Source organism: Phasianus colchicus, chromosome 30 (genome assembly GCF_987193195.1).
Source record: "Phasianus colchicus chromosome 30, bPhaCol1.hap1.1, whole genome shotgun sequence".
NCBI classification, from domain to species: Eukaryota; Metazoa; Chordata; class Aves; order Galliformes; family Phasianidae; genus Phasianus; species Phasianus colchicus.
The window spans coordinates 543,368-570,577 of NC_143465.1; the positions used below are offsets into that span (position 1 = coordinate 543,368).

At 49.2% G+C, this 27,210-nt stretch overlaps 2 protein-coding genes across 4 annotated transcripts; both read left to right on the top strand.

Annotated features, from left to right (window-relative positions):
• The first annotated feature begins 278 nt into the window (after positions 1–278).
• LOC149914317 (uncharacterized) lies at positions 279–4,391 on the top strand. Its single transcript, XM_090126932.1, has one exon. The coding sequence runs from the start codon at positions 784–786 to the stop codon at positions 2,338–2,340; it is 1,557 nt and encodes a 518-aa protein (XP_089983058.1). The 5' UTR covers positions 279–783; the 3' UTR covers positions 2,341–4,391.
• Positions 4,392–14,686: 10,295 nt separating this feature from the next.
• Positions 14,687–26,983, top strand: ANP32E (acidic nuclear phosphoprotein 32 family member E). 3 transcript variants are annotated; one of them, XM_031608691.2, is made up of 8 exons: positions 14,725–14,915; positions 17,045–17,194; positions 17,832–17,954; positions 19,214–19,379; positions 20,811–20,965; positions 22,056–22,110; positions 23,666–23,748; positions 24,535–26,983. In XM_031608691.2, the coding sequence occupies exons 1-7, from the start codon at positions 14,862–14,864 to the stop codon at positions 23,731–23,733; spliced, it is 771 nt and encodes a 256-aa protein (XP_031464551.1). In that variant the 5' UTR covers positions 14,725–14,861; the 3' UTR covers positions 23,734–23,748; positions 24,535–26,983. The 3 variants fall into 3 exon arrangements, with proteins under 3 accessions (XP_031464553.1, XP_031464551.1, XP_089983036.1); XM_090126910.1 differs by having other exon boundaries at positions 14,726–14,915; positions 23,669–23,748; XM_031608693.2 differs by having other exon boundaries at positions 14,687–14,915; positions 23,666–26,983.
• The last annotated feature ends 227 nt before the right edge of the window (positions 26,984–27,210 follow it).

Here is a 27,210-nt window from a genome sequence, read left to right on the forward strand (position 1 = left end):
GGAGGTGTGCTGCCTCCCTGGGGCAAGGGTCAGGGACATTGCTAGGAAACTTCCTGGTCTGATTGGCCCTTCTGATTATTACCCATTATTGATAGTTCAGGCTGGTAGCGATGAAGTCACTGAGAGAAGCCTGACGTCTATCAAGGAAGACTTCAGGGGACTGGGGCGGGTAGTTGAAGGAACGGGTGTGCAGGTGGTTTTTTCTTCTATACCTTCAGTGGCAGGGAAGGATACCAAGAGCATCCAAAAAACCCGCCTCATAAATAAATGGCTAAGAAGTTGTAGCAGTGAGCAGAGAACTTTCGAGTAGTTGCTCGTAGTAACTAGATAAGTAGTAGTGATGTAAGTGCTTGCGTGTGATAAGAGGGGCGTAGACGAAGGTGTACAAGGCTATATAAACTGTTGTCACGAGTTAATAAACGCCATTTTACCACCCACCACATTGGTGTGCACCGAGGTAGATGGACAGACCGAGATGTCCCTAACGATTGCGAACACCTTGATGAAGCTGGAGCGGGCTTCCGGCTTCATATGGTGACCCCGACGTGATCGTTAGGGAAAAGTGGTCGGCCACAGGCGGCGTGGCAGGATCCTGCTCTCATCCACCTCCCTTGGGGAAGGAGGTGATGACCCTAGAAGAGGGGGCTGCGGCTTAGGAGAGTGGAAGCTGGGTAGCGTCGGAAGGTACGGCCGATAGCCTACAAGGCCTGTCCGAGGACCCAGGGGACCATCGGAAGAGGAGCCTGGTGGTCACTTGATCCGTCGAGGAGATTACGCCCGACGATGGAAGCCGTCATAAAGGTGATTTCGTCCGCGTGTAAGACCTATTGCGGGAAAAATACTCCTTCTAAGAAGGAAATAGGTACAGTGTTATCACTGTTATTAAAGGAGGGGCTGCTTACATCTCCCTCAGACTTATATACCCCGGGGTCGTGGGATGCTGTCACCGCAGCGCTTTCTCAGCGGGCGATGGTACTCGGGAAGTCAGGGGAGTTGAAAACCTGGGGATTGGTCTGGGGGGCGCTGAAGGCAGCGCGAGAGGAGCAGGTTACATCTGAGCAAGCGAAGTTTTGGCTGGGCTTGGGGGGAGGAAAGGTCTCTCCCGCAGATTCCACAGGGAAACCGGTCGCGGAGCCTCAGAACGGCGGAGAGGAAAAGATTCCAGCTGCGCAGCAAGACACGAAGATGGCGCCGGGAGAGGCGACCGCGCCAAAAACAACATCTTGTTATCACTGTGGGACAGGCGCAGGCTGCAGCTGCGCCACAGCTGCCCCCTCGGCCCCCCCTCCTTACGGGGGGAGCGGCTTGTATCCTTCTTTGGAGGGGCTGGGAGGGCCGAGCGGGGAGGGCGTAGCCACGTCACCGGCGGGGAGGGACGATCCGCCCCGAGGGGCAGAACGAAAGGTGGAGCCGGGGTGCTTCGACTCAGCCCCCGGGCCAGCTTTGACTGACTGGGCGAGAGTAAGGGAGGAGCTTGCAGCGGCAGCTCCGTCCGTGATAGCTATGCCCGTGGTGATAAAAGCGGGGGGGCCGGCCTGGGCTCCCTTGGAGTCGAAAGTAATTACGCGATTGGCTGATACAGTTAGGACCAAAGGCTTGCGGTCTCCGGTTACTATGGCAGAAGTGGAAGCTGTGATGTCTTCCCCGCTGCTGCCGCACGATGTCACGAATCTTATGAGGGTCGTACTAGCCCCCGCTCAATATGCTTTGTGGTTGGACGCTTGGGACGTCCAGCTGCAGACGGTTGTAGCGGCAGCCACCCGAGACCCCAGACACCCTGCGAATGGTCAAGGGAGAGGGGAGCGAACTAGTTTAGATCGTTTAAAGGGCCTGGCGGATGGAATGGTAGGAAACCCAGAGGGCCAGGCTGCGCTTTTGAGACCGGGGGAGTTGGTCGCTACTACGGCGTCGGCTCTCCAAGCGTTCAGGGAGGTTGCCCGGTTAGCAGAACCTACTGTCCCCTGGGCAGATATTACACAGGGACCATCGGAATCCTTTGTGGATTTTGCTAATCGCCTCATAAAGGCGGTTGAGGGGTCGGACCTTCCACCTTCAGCACGAGCCCCGGTGATTATTGATTGTTTTAGACAGAAATCACACCCGGATGTCCAACAGCTTATCCGAGCGGCGCCCTCTACGTTAATGACACCAGGAGAGATTATCAAATATGTTCTAGACAGACAGAAGGTTACCCCACTTACAGACCAGGGAATAGCTGCGGCTATGTCATCAGCCATCCAGCCCTTGGTTATGGCGGTAGCCAACAGAGAAAGGGGCGGCACAGATGATAGCAGGAGTGGGAGGAACAACGCCCACTCGGAGGTCCGCCCAGATGGTTGAGATTATCGTAATCAACAGGGATGGTTTCCCTGGAAAGGCCTGTTCTGCTACAGCAGAACAGGGGCAGCACGCATAACAATTTATAGTGGGGGCCACGATCTGTCAATTGTCGGCGCAGTATGTGATCCCACTGCGCTGGAGACAGGAAGTGCGACCTGTCTGGGTGGATCAGTGGTCCTTACCGACGGAAAAGTTTGTAGCGCTTCACGCATTAGTACAGCAAGAGCTTCGCTTAGGTCATATAGAACCCTCTCTTAGTCAATAGAACACTCCTGTATTTGTGATAAAAAGCGGTCAGGATCCTATCGCTTGCTGCACGACTTGTGCGCAGTTAACGCTCAGTTAGTGCCTTTTGGTGTAGTTCAGCAGGGTGCGCCCGTACTATCCGCTGTGCCTGCAGGCTGGGGGTTGTTGTTATCGATTTGAAGGATTGCTTTTTCTCCATACCCCTGGCTGAGCAAGACAGGGAGGCTTTTGCTTTCACGGTTCCTGTCTGTAATAACCAAGGCCCGGCTAGCTCAGTCGGTAGAGCATGAGACTCTTAATCTCAGGGTCATGAGTTCGAGCCCCACGTTGGGCGCCAGCGTTGAGATGCTCGAGGTCAGGGCTGTTGCGATGGTGATTGTTTATTGGCCCTTCCTTCCCTGTAACATAGTCACAGATTTTGCTTTTGCAGCTAAGCTCGCTTTGAAAATAGGCCAAGAAGGCATCCCTAGTACGGAAGCAGCGCTTATCTTAGAAGATGCTTTGTGCACCCGAGTAGAGCCTATAGCAATTTTACATGTAAGAAGTCATTCGGATGTACCAGGATTCTTTTCAGAGGGCAACGCAGCCGCAGATGCGGCTGCAGGGTCCCGTGTCCTGACGATCCGGAAGGCCAGAGACCTCCACTCCACGCTTCACATAGGCGCCCGGACACTCGCTCGAGCCTGTGGTATTTCCATTACAGCTGCAAGGGATGTGGTGCAGGCCTGCCCTCACTGTAATTCAGCTCCTGCTATTGGGGCGGGGGTCAACCCCCGCGGCTTAGGGCTGCTGCAAATATGGCAGACGGGCTTTACGTGGGAGCCGCGAATGTCACCTCGGTCGTGGTTGGCAGTTGCTGTTGACACAGCCTCCACGATGATCGTGGCTACCCAACACGGAAAAGCTAATTCTACCTCGGCCCAGGCCCACTGGGCTGTAGCTATTGCGGTCCTTGGCTTGCAGATCTGATGAAAGAGAACAGTAACGAGGGACTCTGAGTTTTGCAGGTATGGCTCCTGTGAACACCGAAGAAGAAGAAGGAGACAGCCCAGGAACCCCGAAAGAAGGCCGGGAGAAGCATGGAGGAAACTCAATCGTTGCTGCCAACGAGAAAACGCGTTTCTAACAGGGGCATGAATGTGAAGACCTAGAAGGGATGTGTTGTTTCAATCTCAGCGACTACAGTGTATCCATCCATAAAGCGCTGAGAGCCCTGCGAGACCATACGGAGAAGATCGGCGTGGAGACGGACCCCATCGGAGGCTGGCTGAGAAATGTGTTTGGAGACATCGGAGAATGGGGTGTGCACTTATTGAAGGGACTGCTTTTAGGACTTGTAGTTATCCTGCTTTTGATAGTATGTATGCCGTGCTTTCTACAAATTATGTTAGGTTGTATTCAAAGGATGATTGACCGCACAGTCAATTATCGCGTAGAATATAGTAAAATGCAAAAGGCTTGTAGGCAGTCAGGAAACGTAGCGATATAAGGGTAGCGCGGGATTATTTTGCGATTCGGGATGTAACGGGGCAAGGCTTGACTGAGAGGACGGTGGCATGTATAGGCGCAAAGCGGGGCTTCGGTTGTACGCGGTTAGGGTCCTCTCAGGATAAAGTAGTTGCGCTTGTGCATAGGGGGGGGGAGATGTAGCAGTGAGCAGAGAACTTTCGAGTAGTTGCTCGTAGTAACTAGATAAGTAGTAGTGATGTAAGTGCTTGCGTGTGATAAGAGGGGCGTAGACGAAGGTGTACAAGGCTATATAAACTGTTGTCACGAGTTAATAAACGCCATTTTACCACCCACCACATTGGTGTGCACCGAGGTAGATGGACAGACCGAGATGTCCCTAACGATTGCGAACACCTTGATGAAGCTGGAGCGGGCTTCCGGCTTCAGTGCAAGCACAGGAACTTCGTTTTTTTTGACCACGGGGCAATTTACTCTGCGCCTGGCATGATGGCTGCAGATGGAAGTAGCCTGTCTCCAAGGGGTAAGAGGATCCTAGCCCAGGAACTGGCAGGGCTCATTGAAAGGTGTTTAAACTAGGTATGAAGGGGGAAGGGGACAGAATGAGGGCCACTGGGGTTGAGCGGGTAGTTCGTGGCTCAAAATGGAGTTCGATGGGTGAAAAGGGTGGAGTTCAAAGGGATGGAGAGAGGCAGGGGGGTGCTGCTTCCCTAAAGTGTCTATACACTAATGCGCGCAGCATGGGAAATAAACAGGAAGAGTTGGAGATCTGTGTGCAGTCGCAAGGCCATGATCTCATTGCCATCACGGAGACGTGGTGGGACAGCTCGCATGACTGGAATGTTGTCATGGAGGGCTATGTGCTTTTTAGGAAAGATCGGCTGGCGAGGCGGGGTGGTGGAGTTGCTCTTTGTGTGAGAGAGCAGCTAGAATGTATTGAACTCCACCTGGGGGAGGGTGATGTAGCAGTGGAGAGCTTGTGGGTGAGAATCAAGGGGTGGGCTGGTATGGCTGACACTGTTGTGGGAGTGTACTACAGGCTCCTTGATCAGGAGGAGGAGGTTGACGAGGCCTTCCACAAGCAACTGAAAGTAGCATCGCAATCCCAGGCGCTAGTGCTTATGGGGGACTTCAATTATCCAGATATTTGCTGGAAAAGCAACGTGGCCAGGCATGCGCAGTCCAGACAGTTCCTGCAATGTGTCGAAGACAACTTTCTGATGCAGGTGGTGGAGGAACCGACGAGGGGAGGGGTGTTATTGGACCTTATTCTCACAAATAAGGACGGGTTTGTTAAGGAAGTAAAAGTTGGGGGTAGCTTGGGTTGTAGTGACCACGAGATGGTGGAGTTCAAGATCTTGAGTGGAAGGAGCAAAGCAAAAAGTAGGATTGCTACCCTGGACTTTAGGAGAGCCAACTTTGATCTCTTCCAGGACCTACTTGGAGCTATCCCATGGGCTAGGGTGTTAGAAGTTAAGGGGGCCTGTGAGAGCTGGTTGGCATTTAAACAGCTCTTCTTCCAAGCCCAGGATCGGTGCGTCCCTGTGAGCAAGAAATCAGGAAAGGGTGGCAGGAGACCTGTGTGGATGAGCAAGGAGCTCATGCGCAAACTCAAAGGGAAAAACAAGGTCCACGAAATATGGAAAAAGGGTCTGACCACTCGGGAAGAATATAGAAATGTTGTCAGGGCCTGCAGGGATGCGACGAGGAAGGCTAAAGCCCGCCTGGAATTGAATCTAGCAAAGGTGGTAAAGGATAATAAAAAAGGCTTTTTTAAGTATGTTAACAGTAAAAGGAAGTCTAGGGAGAATGTAGGTCCCCTAATAAGTGAGGGGGGTGTTCTGGTAACGGGGGATGCTGAGAAGGCGGAGATATTGAACGCCTTCTTTGCTTCTGTCTTCAGTGAAAAAGCTCCCCCTCGGGAATCCCAGGCCCTGGTGGTTAGTGAGAAGGTCTGGGGAATGGAAGACTTCCCTTTAGTCAGGGAAGAGGTGGTCCGAGAGCGCCTAGGCAACACCAGTGTTCATAAATCCATGGGACCTGATGGGGTGCATCCACAGGTGCTGAGGGAGCTGGCAGAGGTGATTGCTGAACCACTCTCTATCATCTTTGAGAGGTCTTGGAGAATGGGGGAGGTGCCTGAAGACTGGAGGATAGCCAGTGTCACTCCGGTCTTCAAAAAGGGCAAGAAGGAAGATCCAGGCAATTATAGGCCAGTCAGCCTCACCTCTGTCCCTGGAAAGGTGATGGAACAGATTGTGCTGGATTCCATCTCCAGACAACTGGAAGAAAAGGAGGTTATCAGGAGTAGTCAGCATGGGCTCACCAGGGGGAGGTCGTGCTTGACCAACCTGGTAGCCTTCTATGATGTTGTCACTGGCTGGGTGGATGGGGGGAGAGCAGTGGATGTGGTTTACCTTGATTTCAGCAAGGCATTTGACACTGTCTCCCACGACATCCTTATAACAAAGCTGAGGAAGTGTGGGATAGATGAGTGGACAGTGAGGTGGGTTGTGGAGTCTCCTTCTCTGGAGATATTCAAGACCTGACTACCTGTGCGACCTGGTGTAGAGATCCTGCTTTGGCAGGGGGGTTGGACTCGATGATCTCTGGAGGTCCCTTCCAACCCCTACAATTCTGTGATTCTGTGATTCTGTGATTCAACCACCTCCCTGGGCATCCTGCTGAAGATGTCCTCTGCTCTGACATACGTGGGACAGACATGGGGATGTGCCTCAGCGACAATTTGCCATCTTCACTGCCTTCAGACACCGGTGGGTTATCGATAAATCTATTGCTCTCTGACTATATGGCAGAGAGCTTGCTCGCTACTAAATCCTTGGAGCAAAAGTGGTGCTGCTGCTCAGCCCTGTCCTTGGCATTGTCTTTTGAGGAAGAGCCTAGCCTTCAGGCAGTGCACTGTATTGGTTTCTTTTTATTACGGAGATACATGGCTACACGTCTACAGCCTCAAGAGTTAACAGGGCACTTTCATTCCTTAGTAGAAGTGTGTTGAATAAAACACATTTCTCTAAGAACACAGTAAGGGCTAATGACAGTAAAGTTAACGATAGCAGAGACACAATCATTTGCCATGGGGCAGCTGGTGCTTCTGGCCAGGCTCACCGCACGGGTTGCCCTGGAATAGGAATAGGGCTGCCCAGCACACAGCAAGCAGAGCCTTCACGAGGGAAAGGCTGTCCTTTCCGGGGTGCGGGGCTCAGGGCTGAGCCATTCTGCTGATGAATGAACATCAGAGCTTCTGTGGCATCAGAGCCACCTGCCCATCATCTTCGGCACCTGAAAGCGGGACTCCGAGCTCCTGCCGGGCCGCTCCCAGGGCTGAGCCCAGAGCAGCTTTGCCTTCGTCGGCCCTCAGTGGGCACAGCGACCTCAGAAACCTGAGGCTGCCTCGAGACCTTCAGTTCCTCGGAGCTCCGTTCCCGATTCTCTGTGTCTGCAGTTCGGGCACTCGGCACCAGAGGGCTCACCGACACCGACGGCCCCGAGCCGCTGGGCACCGCTTCTCTCAATTCTTCGAGTTTTACGTGGCTAATTAGAGAGATTAGAGAATGGCTGGAGCAGACGTATGAAGAACACTTCACCTCCGGTCTGCCTGGGGTTGTCTCAAACGTTTGCAAGATCAGACCGTCGCCATGACAACGGGGCTAATGGATTGCGGTTCAATGATAGTTTTGGGGTCTTGATTGTTGTTTCACCTCAATCTAACCGGGGGATTTGCACATCTGGTCACTGCTGCCTCCCTTCACAGCAGCCATTTCTGCCGCCTGGGACTTGCATCATGCTTTCTCACATCTAAGCTTTGTCCGCTGCAGGCTGTAACTGAATGTCATGGGTCTGTGATTTTTGGTTTTCGGTATTCTACCTTGTATGCAGATACCATGCATGTATTTCCATCAGTGTTGACACTGAATCTTTCAGCTTCTTTGCAGCAGTTTCCACCTGCTTTTTTTTAGCTGTGCACATTCAAGAGGAGATATAGTTGCCACATCTCACCTATGAAGGATCATCAGTCTGTGAGAGCGCTCATTCGGAACTACTGAAATCTCTGAAGCCTCAAAGTGGTAAAAGCCCTTAAGCTTCAGCCATGCACCCTTTTATGCCTGTAGGATTTGCAGGTGCAGCATCCCAAGGTTGTAAACAAGAGACTTCACAAGAAACAGATTAGTCAAAAAGAAGCTTGCAGTAAAAAAATCCATCTCAGAGTCCTTTTGGACAAAGTAAGGCTGTCCTTTCTCACAGGACCTTGCCCTCATTCTGTGCTCACCTTTCAGTTCGTTCGGGTGACATATTGCAAGCGTTAATTCCCTTTTACTGGGGACATTCATAGACATGTTTACTCAGCCTCAAAAGTTAAGCAAAGTAGTATCATTCCTCGGTAGAAATGAGATGAATAAAACACATTTCTCTAAGAACACAATGCTAATGCCAAAAAAGGTAAGAGTAACGGGGGAAATTTCAGAGGAACACTGAATGGCTCGGATTGGAAGAGGCCTTCAAGATCACTGGCTCCAATCCCCTGCTGTGGGCCGGGTGCCCCCGACAGGTTGGGCTGCCAGGGCCCCTTCTATGGCCTGGGCACCTCCAGGAATGGGCAGCCACACCGCTCTGGGCAGCCGTGCCAGGGACTCGGCACCCTCTGGGTAAAGGTTTCCTCCTCACAGCTAAGCACGATCCCATTTTGGTTAGTTTGAATCTGATCCCCCCTTCTGTAAAATTTCTTCCCTAACACCTAACAGCTCCTTGCTTCTCATGCTGTACACGACAGGGTCCGATGCTGGAGGCAGCACAAACATAGAACTGCCACCACCAAGTCCTGCGTTGGGGAGGAAATGGAGAGAGGCTACAGGAAGGTAAATGTGGCAGAGCTGAGAATGAGGGAGATCACAGCCAGGCGGGGGAGGCATGTGGGAAAGGATTTGTACCATCCCTGCTCAGAGTGCAAAGTCAGCACAACCCTGAGGAGCTGCATACGGGGCAGCACAATGAGAACAAAACGCTGAGGTGTAAACAGACAGCAGCCAAAATAACCCAGATCTCCCTGAGGAAGGACTATTAGCAGGAGAGTTTGAGGGCTGAAGAATCATTAGGTTGGAAAATAATCTCTCAGATCAAGTCTGACCCCAACTCCTGCCACTCCAACCACCATGCCCACAAACAGTGCTCCTCAGTGCCACGTTTCTACAGTTCCTGAACACTGCCAGGGACAGTGAATCCACCACCTCTGCGGGCAGTCTGTCCCAACACACAGCCACTCTTTCTGAGAACTTCCCCTAGTGCAATGTGAGGTCATGACTTCTCATCAGGATCTGAGCAATTTTACAAAAAAAAATAAATAAATAAAATAAAACTGGTCCTCAGCATTGGCAGAGTGGTAGTGCAAGTGTACTGGCAGTGTGCAGCAGAGCCAAGAGAAACCTGCTCAGTACGGTCAGGGTAGCCTATGGAGGCAGTCAACTGAGCATCTGGAATCATGTGGCTTAGGGACGGCTGCTGCATCTGCTTCTGGTCAGGGTCACTGCACAAAGTTGCCTTGAAAGAAGGCTGCCCTGCACCCAAATGTTTGTAGACAGAATGGAGATGGAGCTCCGTGTCCTGTGACACCACTGGGCTGTTTTGGGCTTAATGGGATGCGGTGGGACATCTTGCTCACCAAGGATGCTGCAATGAAGGGATATAGGCTCTATGGGAAAAAAAAGTGGCAGGGAGGGTAAGGAGGGAGCTGTCTCCTATGAAAAGGGGCAGCTCAGGTGTACGGAGCTCCTCTGTGCAGCGGGCAACTTGTTGGGGTGGCTTCTGTGAGTGAGGACAAAGGGAGAAGTCAACAAGGGCTGCATGGCCTTGGCAATTACAAATTTTAGGTTCCCAGGAACACTTCTGATCCAGTACAGAGTGATTTTTTTTTAGATGTCCTGGCCCATCTCCTGACCCATGAAATGATTCATGCTATAAAGAGAATCATAGAATCACAGAATCATAGAACCATAGAATCATATAATCACAGAATGGCCTGGGTTGCAAAGGAACACAATGACCATCAGTTCCAACCCCCTGCTGTGTGCAGGTCACCAACCAGCAGCCCAGGCTGCCCAGAGCCACATCCAGCCTGGCCTTGGATGCCTGCAGGGATGGGGCATCCACAGCCTCCTTGGGCAACCTGTTCCAGTGCCTCACCACCCTCTGGCTCAAAAACTTCCTCCTAATATCCAACCTAAACCTCCCCTGTCTCAGTTTAACACCATTCCCCCTTGTCCCATCACCATCCACCCTCACAAACAGCCATTCCCCTCCTGTTTATCCGCTCCCTTCAAGCACTGGAAGGCCACAATGAGGTTTCCCCACAGCCTTCTCTTCTCCAAGCTAAACAAGCCCAGTTCCCTCAACCTTTCCTCATAGAGCTGCTCCAGCCCTCTGACCATCTCAGTGCCCTCCTCTGGACTCCAGGAGCTCCATGTCCTTCCTGTGCTGGGGGCTCCAGCCCTGGACGCAGTGCTGCAGGTGGGGCCTCACAAGAGCCGAGTAGAGGGGGACAATCACCTCCCTCTCCCTGCTGGCCACCCCTTTTTTCATGCAGCCCAGAACACAGTTGGCCTTCCGGGCTGCAGGCTCACACTGCTGGCTCATGCCCAGCTTCTCGTCCACCAGGACCCCCAAGTCCTCCTCCACAGGGCTTCTCTCAAGGAGATCTTCCCCCAGTTTGTAAAAATACCTGGGATTGCCCCGACCCGATACAGCACCCTGCACTTGGCCTTGTTGAGCCTCGTTAGGTTTTCATGGGCCCGCTTCTCCAGCCTGTCCAGGTCCCTCTGGATGGCTTCCCTTCCTTCCAATGTATCGATTGCACCGCTCAGCTTGGTGTCATCACAAACTTGCTGAGGGTGCACTCGATGCCATCGTCTGTCATTGATGAAGGTGTTGAAGAGCACCAGTCCCAAGACCGACCTTGAGGGACACCACTTGTGACTGGCCTGCACCCTGACACAGAGCCATTGATCACAGCCCTTTGGCTGCGACCGGCCAACCAAGACTTAACCCACTGAACAGTCAGTCCATCCTTCAAATCCACACCTCTCCTATTTAGAGATAAGGATGCGGGGAGGGACCGTGTCAAAGGCTTTACAGGTAGATGACATCAAAACTAAGACTGATAACTCCAACATCCACAATGTGGGGTAGAGTGAGAGAGCTCAGAGCTTCCAGGCTCTCCACAGCAAGTTTAGGATCTCAGAACTTGAAAATGTAGGTAACAGTGTTTTAGATAACACTCACTCTTGTGCGTCTTTGGGGTGAATGCCTGCATGCTTTGCTGGCCAAGGTGGGGATGGCTGGAGGAGGAGGAGGACAGCAGAGAGCCAGAGCTGTGGCTGCCACAAGGGTAACAACTCAGATCCCAAGCAGGGCAACTGGGTGCACCCAAAGCCTAGGCCCAACCTTAAGGATCTAAGAGAGCATGCGTGCACCCATGGGTAAGTGCTGCAGGGGACATCTTGTTCACTGGTGAATTTCACATCAGATCTGTGTATGTACATGAGATGATGTGTTTGTGTGTACGTGTATGTGTAGAGTTTGTTGGGAATTCTGGGGCAACTTTTCCTGGCTGCTGGTGCAAGAAGAAACTAGAATGAATCTTAGACTAGATATCAGGAAGAAATTCTTTACTGTGATGGTGGTGAGACACTGAAAGAGGCTGTGGATGCTTCCTCCCTGGAAGCGCTCAAGGTCAGACTGGATGGGGCTTTGAGCAACCTGGTTTAGCAGAAGGCATCCCTGCTTACAGCAGGGGAGTTAGCTCTAGGTGATCTTACAGGTCCTTTCCAACGTATGTATGAAGGAATCCTCCCTCTAGGCCCCATAGGTGTGATGATACTTTACAGAGCATCAGGATGATTTCGGCATGTTCCCATCTCTGTGAGGTTTGAAGAGGCCCCCAGCCATGCACAGACACCAGCAGAGGGCTCATCCCTCCCGTGGCTGCCCCTCCACTCCAATCCTGGAGGTGGACCAAATCTGAGGAACTTTGTCTAGGGGTGACGTTAGGGCTAAGGACCAGCACACAGGTTGGAGGCAGCTGTCCAAAGGACACGTGATGGGCAGGAGGACTGTGCAGCAAACTCACATGGTTGCTTGGACACATTTCCACCAATGTAAGCCCTGAAACAGGGCCCCCAGCTTGCTTTCCAGGCAACCCTGAAAGAAGTACAAAGGCAGAGAGATGAGTAAAGGGCACCAGACCTTTTGCCACTTCTCTAGCCAGTCGGGTCACCAAGAAAGCATGGACTTCTGACTCTGCATCTGTCACCTGATACTACTGAGGACAGGCAAATGTGTTACTAATGCTCAGCAGAATGAGGACTGGCCATAAGGCTGAGTGCATGGCCCTTGAGGGCACACTGCAAAGCCTCTAAGACACACCAGGACACAGATCTGGGAGAGCTGTAATTCAGCCTAGACTACACTAGGTGGCCCATAGCATCCACCAGGCACACTGGAGCACACCGAGGAGCTCTGTGAGAACTCCAGAGTTCCCTAGCACACACTCTAAAGTTTTTGAAAGCCTATGGGAGTATCTTAGGGCACCAAGGTTTCACTTAGAAAAATGTGGTTTAGTATTAACTGGTCTAGTCTAGTATAACTGGTCTGGTAAGTCAAGTATAACTGGTCTAGTCTAGCATTAACTGGCCTAGCATTAAACGCGGAGGTTGGTGGCCCTGCACGTGGCAGGGGTTGGAGATTCGTGATCTTTTAGGTCCATTCCAACCCTGGCCATTCTGTGATTCTGTGTCTGTGGAGTGCACCGGAACGCACTGCGTTGCCCTCCAGGCAGCCCTGGGGAGCACTGAACAGGTCCAGGAGGCTTCCACGTCTCCTAGCACAGCCCGGGGGATGCCATGGGTTGAGACGGGGCTGTGCCCCGAGGCATGCTGGGAGCTGTAGTCCTGTGCCGCCACGCTTCCGGCTTGGCAAGCCGGCTGTGACGTTCGTTACTTCCTGGCGGCCATGTTTGTTATGGAGGCGTTCTCCGCTCCCCGACAGCTCTTCCGGTCCTGGCTGTATCCATTTCCGGCCGGCCATTTTAGTGGTGAAGCTAGAACGTCCGGGAGGCTCTGGACAACGCAGAGGCGAAGAGAAGCTCCGGGAGCGGATCAGGGCGCTCTGGAGGCTCCAGGCCGGCTGTGTTGGCGCCGTGGATCTCCCATGGGAGATCTGGGAGGAGGTGCCCCACGGCACGCTGGGTTGACCTCGGAGCCCTGTGGGGCCTGCGGAGGCGCTCTGCACAGCGGAGCCGCGAGGCTCGCAGGCGGCCTGGGCAGCTTTACCCCTTCGTGCCGCCCGCGCTGAGCCCTGGCTCTGCACAGCTCCCGCTGGTAAGCAGCTTTAACGGGAGGATTTCCTTCTAGTTTTGAAAAGCTTCACAGCTGTCTGCACACGGAGAGAAAGCAGGAGGAGCCGCAAGGTGCCCGCTGTTCTCCAGCCTATCCCACAGATGGTTACTGAGCACTGAAGGAGCGGAGCCAGGCCAGACTGCAGCTCCGCCGTCCCCGCTGCACGTACGTGTGCAGAACTACGTGCACATACACAAACCCGCGCACCATCTCTCCTTTTTGCAGGTGTGCAAAGCACCATGTAGTGAGAGCGCCCATCCGTGCGCACGTTCACGCAGAATGACAGGCCACATCCCCAGCGATGCACTCACACAAAGCCCCGCACACAATCCCTACTCCTCATAAGTGTGCAAAATCCCACACGCCATCCCCACTGCATGCACACGTGCAAAAGCCCACGCACTACCACCACTGCACACCAATTACCACGCTCATATCCTGACGCCGTGAAGAACGAGTTTGTCCCATCCCCACCGTGCGTTGAATATCAACGTACAACGGAGCGCCCATGGGGCTGCTCGCTTCCAGCTCTGTCCCTGAAGCTGCTTTTCACGTGGGACACGGTCCTGCCTGCAGGCACACACAGAAAGCCCCGTGCATCAGCCCTCCTGCAAGCGCGTGTGCAAAGCGCTGTGCACCATTCCTCCTACCAGCAGGCACACAAAACCCCACGCGCTGTTCCTCAGCGATCTGCCCTAAAAGATCCTGCGCAGCATCCCTCCTGCAAACACGTGCAAAACACCGAGCGGCGTCATCCGCAAAGCACGCAAACGTAGCGAGCCCCACACGCCATCCGTCCGTCCGTTCATCCGTCCGTCCTTCTCCGCTGCAAGCGTGCAAAACCGCCATCCTCGCTTCACACACACGAGCAAAAAACCACGCGCCGCTCCCAGCTTACGCACACAGACAACATCCAGTACCATCTTTCCATGCCTGAGGAGTGCGCGGCCCCACGCGCCATCCTCACCGCACCAAACACAACGAAACCCGCACCAAACGCACGCCGCCCACCCCGGCGCCGCTCCCAGCCGCCGCGCGCGCGCCAACTTGAGCTCCGCCCCCTTCACCCCGCCTTTTAAAGACCCGCGCCGCCGGGAATGGCAGCGCCACCGACCAATCAGATCGTTTAGACCGCGGCGCCTCGCAGCCAGTGAGAAGCGCGGCGGCGCGGAGAAGCCCCGCCCCGGGGCGGGGGCGCGGCGGCGGAGGGGGCGCCATGCGCCATGTCATGGAGGCGCAGTGTGCGGGCGGCCATTGACGGCGCCGGAGCTGCGCGCGGAGCGGGCCGGCAGCCCGCGGCGACCCCGCGCCCAGCGCCCTCTTCCTCTCGGCGGCGGCCGCGTCCCCACGGCCGCACCCCGGCCGCCCTCCCTCGCCATTGCGGAGCCGCGGGAGGGGGGGGCGATGGAGATGAAGAAGCGCATCAACCTGGAGTTGCGGAACCAGGCCCCCGAGGAGGTGAGCGGAGCCGGGCGCGGCCGCGCTCCCGCCGGCCCCGTCCCGGCCTCGGCCCGGTTCCGCCCCGGTTCCGCCCCGGTTCCCGGCGGCACGGCCGCGGCGGCTCCGCCGAATCTGGGTCAGCGGTGGCGCGGGAGCCGCGCGGGGCCGGGCGGCGCTTTCGGGCCGCGCTGCGCGCCGTTCCGCGGGGCCTCGAAGTTGGCGGCGGGGCGGGGTTTGGGCCGCGCTCCGCAACGCGCGGGGTTCCGCCGCTTTCGGTTTTCCCGTTCGGATCCCCGCGGCCGCCGGTCGGTTCGCAACTTGCGCGTGAGGTCGCGGCGTTCCGAGTTCCGCCCTCAGCTGCCGCCCGGGTTCCCGCCGTTACGTTGGCGTCGCGCTCCCCAGTTAATTTCTCTCTTCGTTTTCTCCCCGTGCCGAAGGAGGGCCCGGGCCCGGGCCGCCGCCCCGCCGCGAGTTCCGAACGTCCCGAGCGGCGCTGCGCCGCCTCCCCCCTCCGCACCGCTTCCCCTTCCCGGGGAAACTTCCATTAGATAACGCGATTGATGATAACCTTGGAAAGAAGCCGCGAGTTCGCAGGGTGGGAGAATCGCGGAATCGTAGACCGCCTTGGGTCGGAGGGAACCTTAAATATGCCACCGAGCCGTGGAATCGCAGCGCGGTTGGGTCGGAGGAGACCTCGCGGGCCCCCGGTCCCACTCGTTGCCGTGGGCTGGCCGCCCCCCACCGGCTCGGGCTGCCCGGAGCCCCACCACGGCCTCCGGGAGCCTCCGGGGACGGAACACGCGGGCAGCTTTGGGCAGCGGCGCCGCGGCTGTGCTTGGGCGCTCGGCGCTGAACGCCGGGAGGCTGCGGGTTCTTCTCCGGAGGTGGCGCAGACCCACCTGGACGCCCGGCTGTGCGGCCTGCTGTAGGGGGCTGCTTTGGGGGGGCTGGATTCGGTGATGTCTGAGGTCCTTCCCAGCCCCTGCGGTTCTGTGATTCTGGGCATTACAGCCACTGCCTCGCTGTTCCATCTGCCCACGCTCCTGTGGATGCTCTGTGGCGAGGTCAGCCAGAACGCCATCAACCCACCCCGGGATTAAAGTCCAGGTTCGGTATCGCGGCACACAAAGAGAGCAGCCTGATGCACAGGGATCGTGGAAAAGGTGCACTGTGCTGTTTGTTCAAGCCAGCAGCACGTGCTGCCCCGGCTGAGCCACAGTGGTCACAGAAGGGCTGTGTTGTTTTGGGTGCAGATGTGCACTGGAGGCGTGGTGACCCCCAGCTCGGCATATTGTGGATGGAAAACAAACCCGTGTTGAGACTTTGAGCAAAGTTGATAAGCTGTGTGAGTCGAGGGCTGCTGCTGCACGAGGCGGCAGCCTTGTAATCATGTTAGTTGGAAGTGTGCAAGAGAATGGAGCGGTGGCCTTATTAATGTCCTCTCTAATGAGGGTTATGTTCACAAAGGATGAAGTGATTTTTAAATTAATTAGCTGCTCCTTGTTGCTTCCCCTGCATTGATTATCTCGTTGTTTTAGTGGCAGTGGAAGTTGTTCAATTGGGCTTAATTAACCTGCAGAACTCACTGCTAAAATAATCAGGAGCCGGGAGATTTAGGATTTGGAAAGAATTGGAGTGACTTTATAGACTCAAATATGCACAATGAAATGATTGGATTTGATAAATGAGCTAGTGGTTCACTCGTACGGAAAACCACTGATGAGTTTTAGCCCTGACTGACATGAAGGACCTGCCTGGTGGGATGCTCACCTTTAACAGAGCAGGTTCCCCAGCTTCCCCGTGGAGAGGTTCCCTTCGTTTCCAGCAGTGCTGTGCTGGAGCTGGGCTCTGACCTGTGCTGTGCTGGCACTGTGGGAAGCGCTACAAGTGTCCGTCAGCAAAGCTGCTGCCTGGATTTTGTCAGAAAAGCTGCCCAGAATGTGCTCAGTAGAAGAGAAATTGTTGCATGCTTCTCAAGTAGGCTGGGGTCAACGACTTCAGAGTACAACTCTGGTCTAAATTGTAAAACAGCCCAAGGGGACAACCCCAGACCCTTCAAAACACGTGTAACAGTCACCCAGTTGCGGTTTCGGTTCGGTGTGTGGTTTAGTGGTGCTCATTCAGCTGCCTTGATATCCTGTTTGAAGGTGACGGAGTTGGTGCTCGATAACTGCAAGTCCAGCAATGGGGAGATTGAAGGTCTGAACGATTCCTTTAAGGAACTAGAGTTTCTTAGCATGGCCAACGTGCAGCTGACATCACTGGCCAAGCTGCCCACGTTGAGTAAGCTCCGAAAGGTACGTGTCTCACCTGCCCAGACAGCAAGATTTCGTAGCATCATAGAATAGTTTAAGTTGGAAGGGATCCTAAAAGGTCACCTGGTCCAACACCCACAGATGGAAAGGAGTTCTGGAGGGTTGAGTCTACAAGGATTTGTGTATTATCTCTATGAGATTGCAGGCAGTGCAGTGGGACCTGGTCTAGTCTGCATTAACATTTGAAGGTTTTGTGGGCATCTCCAGCTAGTTTTGGCCAAATTGGTCTCAGTCAGTGGCTCCGACCTAGAGCAGTGAGTACTTTGCCTGCTCACTGAATGTTGGCCACGTCTTTGAGTGCTGATGGTTAATAGCAGGCACTTGGTTGCCCAGCCAGTGCAGGACCAGCACACGTTGCTTGCTGATCAAAGACGTGCTGTGAGTTCCACTATTATCTGTTCTTCAGACTTAGATATCCAAGCCCATGATGTTTTCAGGAGCACTTCTAAAATTATCAGTTTAAAGGAACGTTTTGTAAGCTGAATATTAGCTAGCTAGCTCTGTGGGACTGTGGGAAGCGTTCAACTTTGTGATTAAGCTTCTAAGTTAAAAACTGTGCTTGCTGAATCTGATGGGAAGAAACCAAGCATTTAATTCCTTTACTTTTGCTGTGCAATAGTTGGAGTTGAGCGACAACATCATTTCCGGAGGCCTGGAGGTCCTTGCAGAAAGATGTCCAAATCTCACATATCTAAATCTAAGTGGCAACAAAATCAAAGATCTTGGCACTGTGGAAGCTCTTGTAAGTATGGAATGAGAGGGGCAACTGAAAAGTTAAATGTAATAAATACTGGTTTTTATTAAGTTTTTCTAGTAGAATGGTAGAAACAGGTGCAAGGATTTCACATGGGAAATCTTTTGAAGTATGGAAGATGAAACAATGTTGGGTTTAAACTAGTGCAGTGTAAGAAATGAAGTATAAAGATATGTGATATATTCTAGCTACTTTTATTTCTTTTCAGCACAACTGAAAGGCATCCCAAATGAAATTTCGTATCTATTGTACATGCTGTCCGTTATTTTTGCTTTGCTAGCTGAGGTGTTTCAGGTTTGTTGGTGATCCAGTTGGTCCTGATTTGATTAACTCAATGTCATGATTTTTAGAGACAGTTCTTGTAAACATAGCACTATAAAATTCCTTCTGTTAGTAGGGGGATGTACTGAATAAGAGTTGCTGAGCTTCTGTTTTGTCTTTGATAGAAAAGTTGCCAAGTTATATATTGCTAATCCTCTTGTGTATGTGAAGATGTGGCAGCTGCTCATCACTGAACCTGTGAAGTGGTTGGGTTGTATCTGAGGCAGTTAGTTAGGAGCACACCCGGGCAATGGGTGACTGAGGTGGAGGAAGAAGCTGCCTACAGCTGCTGCTTGATCTGCGTTACTCATTGTGCCAGCATACGGATTATTTATTATTTGTTATAGACTGCATTTTTTTTTTTAAGCTGCTTGTAAAGGTCATCTGTCTGCCTTCATTGTGGTTTGACCTAGCAGTTATGAGGCAAAGCAAAGTGGTTGGAGTGCTCTACAGAATAAATGCTTTTCAGATCTTAGATGCTTGCCAGGATGTACAGGTGGCTTGTTCTGCATGTGTGTAAAGTCCAAAAGGTGAGAGATCAGCAGCAGCTGTCTAGTTGTTACTGTAGTTCTCAGTCCTACCAAGTGCCTCTCAAGATGCTTGCAGTTAAATCAAACTGTTTGCTGAAGACCTGCTGGAGCTGAGCTTTTGGGCATGGCTATGAGAACCAAACCAGGCTCTGCAAACAGAAAAGCATCCTCATGTAAGTGCTACGCAGTGTGTGCACGGTGCTCTCTCTGTGTGGTTGTGTTGGGCGTGCTGCAGATGTGCTGATCTGCAAGAGCATTCTCATTACAAGTTCAAACAACGCTTTGAATTGAAGTAAAATAGTGAGTAGGAATGAAGTAATGGGGATAAAATCTGTACCTGACTACATCTGGGCTATCACAGCACTATAACTTGAGGCACCATTTGTTTATTTTCAGCAAAATCTTAAAAACTTAAAGAGCCTTGACCTGTTCAACTGTGAGATTACGAACCTTGAGGATTACAGAGACAGCATTTTTGATCTGCTTCAGCAAATCACATACCTGGATGGATTTGACCAGGAGGATAACGAGGCACCGGACTCAGAAGATGATGATGATGAGGGTAAGTTCCTGAAATAAGCTGTAGATGCAAATAGTGCACTGTAATGAAATGTAAATGTAGCGTGGATTATAGTGACTTTTTGAGTGCGTTGGCATTGTACTCTGCTCTTATTTTTGAGGTGTATGGTATTAGAATTTGCTTGGTGTTAGCACACCAGTTCAGAATGAAAAGTCATGTCAGAGGTTTTAAGTTATTGCGGAAGCCTCTTAAGTGCAAGGAAGGAAGAGTAAAGATATTGTTGCACGGATATAAATGTTCTTAAAATGTATAATTGCCAGCAGAACTGATGCAAAGCAAGGGGACAACACCTTTTATCGTGTTTCCCTATGGAAAGAACGCAAAATGAAGGGTAATTGCTCAAGTATGGTAGAAATTTCTGCATAAAAACAGTACCGTCCCTTTTGATCTGACCTCAGTCACTAACGAGGCTATTCCTGTTGTTTTCCTCATTGCTGTTAATCAGTCTGAAATGAAACCTGTAGGAATTGGTGTGTCTGCGTGGCTACAAATTCTGTGTTGATGTGATGGTAGGAGGAGCACGTGTTCTTCTGGAAACCTGGCTTAGTGATAATTATCAGAGGCAAAACTGCTAGGAGAAAACATCTAAAATGTGTTTGAGTGTTAGCAAGCAGGATAGGACTCTTGTTGTGGTATGGTGTTGTATGTGCATCCAAAGAAATACCTTGCTACATTTGGGTTATACCCTCTAATGGGAGAGGCTTCCAGTGCTTTCTTCTGGCTCTAATTCATTAGCTAGTGGCTGCCATGTGCTGGGTCAGCACTGCCGAGTGGTAACCATGTGTCAAAATCTGGAAATCCATGCATAAAAGAATTTGGTGAAAGCCAAATGTCTATAACATAAATGTAAAAATAAACTCAATAGTGGAAAATGGATAGGAACATTAATAAGAATTTAAAAATGAATCTAAGCACAGAGTCACCTTTCATTCTTCTAATTCACTTAACTGGAAGCATGAACGTGATTACGTGCTCCAGACAGAAAAGAAATGAGAGATCATCTCTTTGGAGCAGTAGGTGTTTCAGTGTAAGTGATTAAAAAGCAGATAAAACGAGCACAACATATTATATTTACCCCTAAGTACTTCAGGGTTTGATTTTGTGGACAAGCTTCTTTTCCACTGATTAAACTTTCTGCTCCCTTGCAGGAATTTACATAGGCAGCTGCTTCAGACATCAAGAATTTTGCCTGAAGCTTGTGATGTAAAAAAGTCAGTAGCCTTTCTTCAAGGAAGAATGTTACAGCGACTAACTTGATTTAAATCACAGTTGTTTCCCACATAACCTGCATTAAAAAAAAAAAACAACTGGAAAAAGCGTTAGAACTAGCGTAACCTGGCGCGTTAGTTTGCATGAAGAGGAGTTAATGAAACGTAGCTTACAACATATTGAGTGCATTTTTCATTTCTGAAGGAGATGAAGATGACAATGATGAAGATGAGGATGAAGCCGGTCCCCCAGGAGAATATGAAGAAGATGATGATGAAGATGATGGAGGCTCAGATCTAGGGGAAGGTGAAGAAGAGGAGGAGGTTGGTCTTTCATACCTGATGAAAGAAGAGATTCAGGTAAAGTGAGGTTAAGGTGAAGTTAGTATTCTCTACTAAATGCAGACAGTGGGGAGAAACTGCCTACAGACTTCTGTGTCAACTTAAATCTGTAGGCACTGAGTATTGTGAACACAGGTGGATGCAGTGAGATATTTTGGAATGTTGCCTTCACTGAAATGGGAAATACTGGCTTGAACGTGAGGGGTGACTGTCAGCTATGGAGGTGCTTCTGGCTGACCTCCTAGGCATGCTTCCCTTTCATCTCAGCCCTTCAGGCTGCAGGATGCCAGCGTCATTTTGTTCCCTGTAAATGAAGAGTCAGTTTTGCCCAGTGTTTTGAAACTATGCTCTACTACCAATTAAACACTCAAGTTAGATATATAAAGTAGAATAAATGTATTTTGGAAAACTGAAGAAGTTAGGTTGATCTTCTCAAAGAAGGGAACGCAGCAACAACACATTGCTGCTACTTCAAGTGAGATGAAGAAAGGTCTACTTTTTGCTGTAGCAAATACTGCTGCGCTTTTTCTGAGTGTTACCTGGTGGTGGTGGTGAAAAGCTATGAAAATTAGTCGCAGGGCCTTCTAGCTGAGACTTTGCCATGAAGCAAGTAGAGAATACTAAGCTAGAATAAGAAAATGCAGACAGTTCTTAAGGTTATGGGTAGATTCTTGCAGTTCTTGTGGTTCACGGAGGTAAGGCTCAGGAGTCACGATTTGGTCCTCCTTGACAACTTCAAGACTTTCAGTTGGAGAATGTGTGAAATTTCGTAAGCAAGGCTGTAGGAAGCAGCTCTCATGTTTTGCATCAAAACTTCTGTCACATCAAAAATGTCACTTCCATTACTGTTACTGTTGATAAGCTTACATCATACCAGCTTCATTTCCCATGGATGTGCAGAAAACCTTCATCTAAACTCCATTTTTGTGTCATTTTGTTCTTCTAACCACATGATTTGTTGTCTTCTGCACTCTTACAAGCGTAACTCCATATTTGTGTTGCTACTCTGAAGAGACTGAAATGTGTCGAATTCCTTCTTACGATCAGCATTTAAGCAAAGTTTGTGTATATTGCAATTCTTTACAAATATTTCACAATTTTTTTAAAGGATGAAGACGACGATGATGACTATGTTGAAGAGGGAGGTGACGAGGAGGAAGAAGGTAAGTCCTCAGCTTGAGTATTAATGTTGACTGAAACAATTATTCTGTAACCTGGCCAGTCTGGGATGTGGAACTGTGCTGACAAAAAGCGCTGACTGGTTTGTTTCTGTAGATGCATTAAGCTTAAGCAAGAGCCTGAGAAGGTAGTATAGCAGCTCTGTAGTAGTTGGTGTTTTTTTCTCCTCTGCTGTAAAATAAAAAGAAGGAAGGGATGATAGTTTTCCATACTTCTGCTGAAGTATGTTTCTAAAATGAAAGAGCTTGCGTTTTGTCTGCAGGCAGAAATACTTGTTTTTCAAGAGGGAGAGGAGATGGGTGGACACTTCTGTGTACTTTTTATGTGGCACATCCACTACAATACCTTCACTGGCAAAGCCTCAGAAGGGTCAGTCCTCTATCAAGATGAAAATGGCTTCCTTCCTCAGAGAAACTTTTCACCTAAGAGGAAACTCTAGGGTGCAAAGCATTTCATCATTCAGTGCCAGAAGATAAGCAGGACAGATGTGTTACTCATTCTTTCTTGCACCTTGTTTGAGGCTTGCAAACTTTTCAGGGTCAGGACCAGCCTTAAGTTTGAAGCTCCTCATCTGTTCCAGAGCACTGGAAAGGAAGTTGCAGTACTGACAGAAGGCTAATTCTTGGTTCTTGTGCTCTTATCAGGCACTGTGCTTAGTGGGCTGAGAGATGGGTTGCTTAGTTGTACATATCTCTGTGTTGCGCATGGTGAGATGGGCACCGTGTAGGACTACCAGCTTATTACCAGCCAGTTGCTGAATTCCTTCAGAAAATAAATATATCAAGCTTCATCTTAAAGTCCTTCCTTCTCTTATTTAAATTTCTAAAATTTCTCATTACATTAGTGCCCATCTGATTTATATGCTTGGCTTAATAGAGCAGTTTTGGGAGATGTATCTCGCCCTTGAAAAACTGTAATTCTGAAGTAGCAATGCTCAGTTCTTCCCATTTGCAATTGCAGCATTCAAATCTATAAAGACAACAAAGCAGGTGGGTAGGATGGCTAATTAGCCAGGAAATGACTGCTGGAAATTAAATCTATTAGGTTTGATAGGATTGCATTTCATGATTCCACCACAAGAGTGCATAGTCCACTGACTGAGTTAGGCATATTTCTAAGAATAAGCTGAGAGATTTTTATCCAAGAAACAGTTTGTCAAGTGGAGAGAGATCAGAACAGATTTGATTTGGTATCTGCAGAAACTGCTGGGTTTGGGGCTGGATGCACCTTCAAAAATTCAGAGAGGTGGAAAAAGTACTTTAGTTCTTAAATACATGCTAACAATCATTTATATATATATTTATATTATTACTGATGCAGCTCATTTAATGTTCTGTAATCTTCGTTTATTTAGTTGAACATAGCCTGCCTGAATTATTCAGAGTAAGGTAAATCACTCTCTTTTGAGAACCACAGGCACCCCGTGTCACAGTGCTGAACACCTCAGCTACATGCAGTAATTGATTGCCATCAGCATTTGCTGGATGCTTTAGCATAGTCTGTGTGTGTGAACAAGATGTAATGAGATCTTTTCCTTAGCAGAGGCTGTTCGAGGGGAGAAGAGGAAACGAGATCCTGAAGATGAAGGCGAGGAAGAGGATGATTAATTTGTTATAGACAATGTAGGACCAGATTCTTAAGTTACAGAATACGCAATAGTGATTATGCAGATCTGTATGTCTCCATGTACCATAGATGTCCCTACAGAAAATGTTAACTTTTTATAGGAGAAGTGTGGTTTTACTATTCTTGCCCTTTTTATCATTCCAAATAAGATATAATAGCCTGTTAGTGAACCTATACGTAGAAAAATGATTTTCAACAATATATTCACTGAAGCCATCGTCTAGTTTTTTCCCCTAGAGTTTTATTAGGAGCTCTTTAATTTTATACAAGCTTGCTGTGTTGGTCATCATTTCTTCAGAGTTAAAACACCTATCTTACATGGATTTAATATCATGAATTTCCTTCAAGATTTTCAGGTTTTTATACTTAAAAAGTTGAACTCAGAAATGCTGTGTGGCAAATTTGAGTCTGTTTCAAAGGAGGAGTTGATAGCAGTCTTGAGTTTACCAGGGATTCTGTTTGAGTTCAACAATGAGGTTGTGCTTTGCTTCAGCTTTTTAAAAGGTGACTCCTGTAACTTTTTAAAGTCTTCTACCCTGATTTGCACGTTAACATTGCAAAACGTAAGTGGGTTTCAGAAGTTTTTTTTTTCCCTGCTTGTTTGGTGTTTGCTCGAGATACATTCCCGAAGATATCTTGGCAAACTGAGAGGGCTGTAATCCTCAAACTTCTCTCCAAAACGTAGAGTCATTGTAGGTATTAACAGAAGTAACTAATCTCTAGTTTTAAACTGTTTTACAAAAGGAGTTTTTGCTCACCAAGCTGCTGCACTGTCATTTCAGGAATTCTGCAATCATTGTGCTTGGCTACAAGATGTATGCATTTCTAATGCAGAAGTTGACGGGTAACTCCTTCAAGCACACTTTTCAGATTACCCCACATACTTTTATAAAATCATCGAAGGAGGAAAGATGCACATAAGGTAGTCTTTCATTACAGGTCACCTCTTAAATTTTTTAAGTCTGGTTGTGGGCAAAATGTTCAAGTCCATGTGTAGTACTCGCTAATCATTCAGGGTTTTTACACGGAATGGCTGCAGAACCTCGTTCCATTGCTTACGGTCGGCAGCAGGTACAGGAGGTGCGCAGACAGGCTCTTTTCTAGCAGCCTGGTTGTGACCAAGAGGCCGTAATAATTCTGCCTTGTGGATTCATGTGTTCCATTTGAGCCACAGCAAAGCAAGTTCGAACATAAAGCATTCCTTTTCCAGTGATTATTTGGATTTAAAGCAGTAGTCTTGATATAAAATTAATTTACTTTGTTTCATGTAGGTACTGAACCAAATATCACACACAGCTTTATTCAAGAGACTTATTTTTATATCTGTCGTGGCTGATGATAGCTGTCATTAAGATGGGGGAGACAACAAGGGTGGGGAGGAGGGAGATTTCCTGGACCTAAGTAAAAGTCAGTCACCCATAGACTGGTTACTTGTGAATATTTAATAAGGTATTTCACATACTAGCAGACTTTTTAAATGTGACTTCTTGCTCTTAAGTTGAGATACTGCGGGGTTGAAGTTGTTCTGCAAAGCCCAATTTCTTGTGTGTTTTTTTTCCCCCAAATAGAGCCTTAAATTACAGTTTCTCATGTAGCTGTGAAGCATAGCCAGCCATTGAAGGTGTCTGTATGAAATGAGTCAGGCAGATGGCAATATACTTGGAAATAAACTGACTAAAATCGTTGCAATTTTTCATGAATATCTGTAAAGACACTAGAAAAGTAGTGGTAAAACTACGTTTGCAATCACGATCTTAAGTTCCTGTGTTTGTGTATGAATACGGAATGAATAGAAATCTTAGGTAAGTGCACATCCTATCTTGTCGTGGAGGCTCTGTGTTTGAGGCAGTTGTTTTGTGATCAGCTTTGAGATAGAAAAGTGTTTTTCCACCTTTTTGCTTTTTTTTTAATCTCAGTGGATGACTGAAAATTGCTCTTTATAAGTGTGCACTTTTAAAGGGTTTTCCTTAACTATCTTTTCTTGATGCATATAAAATTAGTTTTAAATGGGAACATTTACTATTTTGAATTAAAATTATTTCAGTACCAGTCACATTTTAGTAAATAAGTCCAATTTTAACACTGAATGAGCTAATGTGACAAAGCAAAATGAGCTTAGAAGGGGTAAGCAGACTTTCCCTTAGATATGCAGACTTAACACTTCCTAAATGAAATTGCAGTATAGTGCATCAGCTGCTACATCTACAATATCTGAGCCTCACGCTGATGTGGAACATATTACTTCAGAATCGCTTCATAATCAAGTGAAATGCTGTTTTGAACTAGGTAATTAATTATGAACTAGGTAAGAGGGTGCAGAGTGAACAAGGGCAGAACAGATGCTACAGAGAGGGATGGGGGAGGGGTGAACCAAGGAATGCAGCCTTCTCTCTCGCGCCACTCCAGGCACTCTGCTCACCGGCTGGTTCGCACTGTGCCACTGCAGCAAGAAATGAAACCTGCAAGTCACGATAACTCAGCAGCTGGGGTGGAGAATATTATAACAACTTCTTGAAACCGATGTAATATCCCCTCCTATTTAATTGGAACATCAGAATAATCTACGCCGGGTTTCTTAGAATCAATTGTAATATCTCCTCCTATTCTTGCATGTCTCTACGAATACCCTTCAGCTGTCCCTTCGCGGTGTGCAGGCCAGGAGAGGCCCCTGCCTCTGCACCCAGCGTGTGTGCGCAGCTGTGTTGAAAATACACCTGCTTTGCGACCACCTGGTGGTCATGGAGTTTCATTTTCCGCAAGTCAACACGAAACTTAGTTCCTAAGTAATTTTGTCTTTTCCTCACCGTTACCATCTAAGTATCATTTCATATTTGTCAGCTTGGCATGCAATTAAACAGCATAGCATTTTTTAAAAATAAATAATACAGAGCCTCCAGATAACTTTTGAAACTTTTTTGCTTGGTGGGTGGACTTTTCATGCAAATATGTAAGGGTGGGTTTTATATTTTGTAGAGGTTTTGTCCTACTTCAATGCTCTTTGTATGGCAGTATGTATATAGTGTGTTTTGGTTCCTTATCAGACTCTTTCCTTAAACTTTGGAGTAACTGATTTTGTGCAACTGTGTTTTGAATAAAGCCATGACAGTGTTAAATTAAGCAACCCTGCAGCACTCTTCTGATAATTTTTAGTTGTAACAAGACATGTTTCCTCCCTATGTGTGCTGTAAATTTTAAATTAAAAAGTTTTCAAACTTAATTATTTCAAATAAATTGAGACTGTTGTATTGAATTACTTCTTTTAGTATATATGTCTGCAAAGAGAAGGCTGTGTTCCTTCAGGAAGGGAGTTAAGAGGTAAGTCTTCCTGGTGTCCTTTTGCTACTTGCTTGGAGAACTGTATCTTCTGGGGTTAGACGTTGTATTTAGTGGTGTTGTAGTTCCTGGTAATGTAGGTGATGCAGGACACAATGTACAACCCAAACTGTTTGTACTGCTGT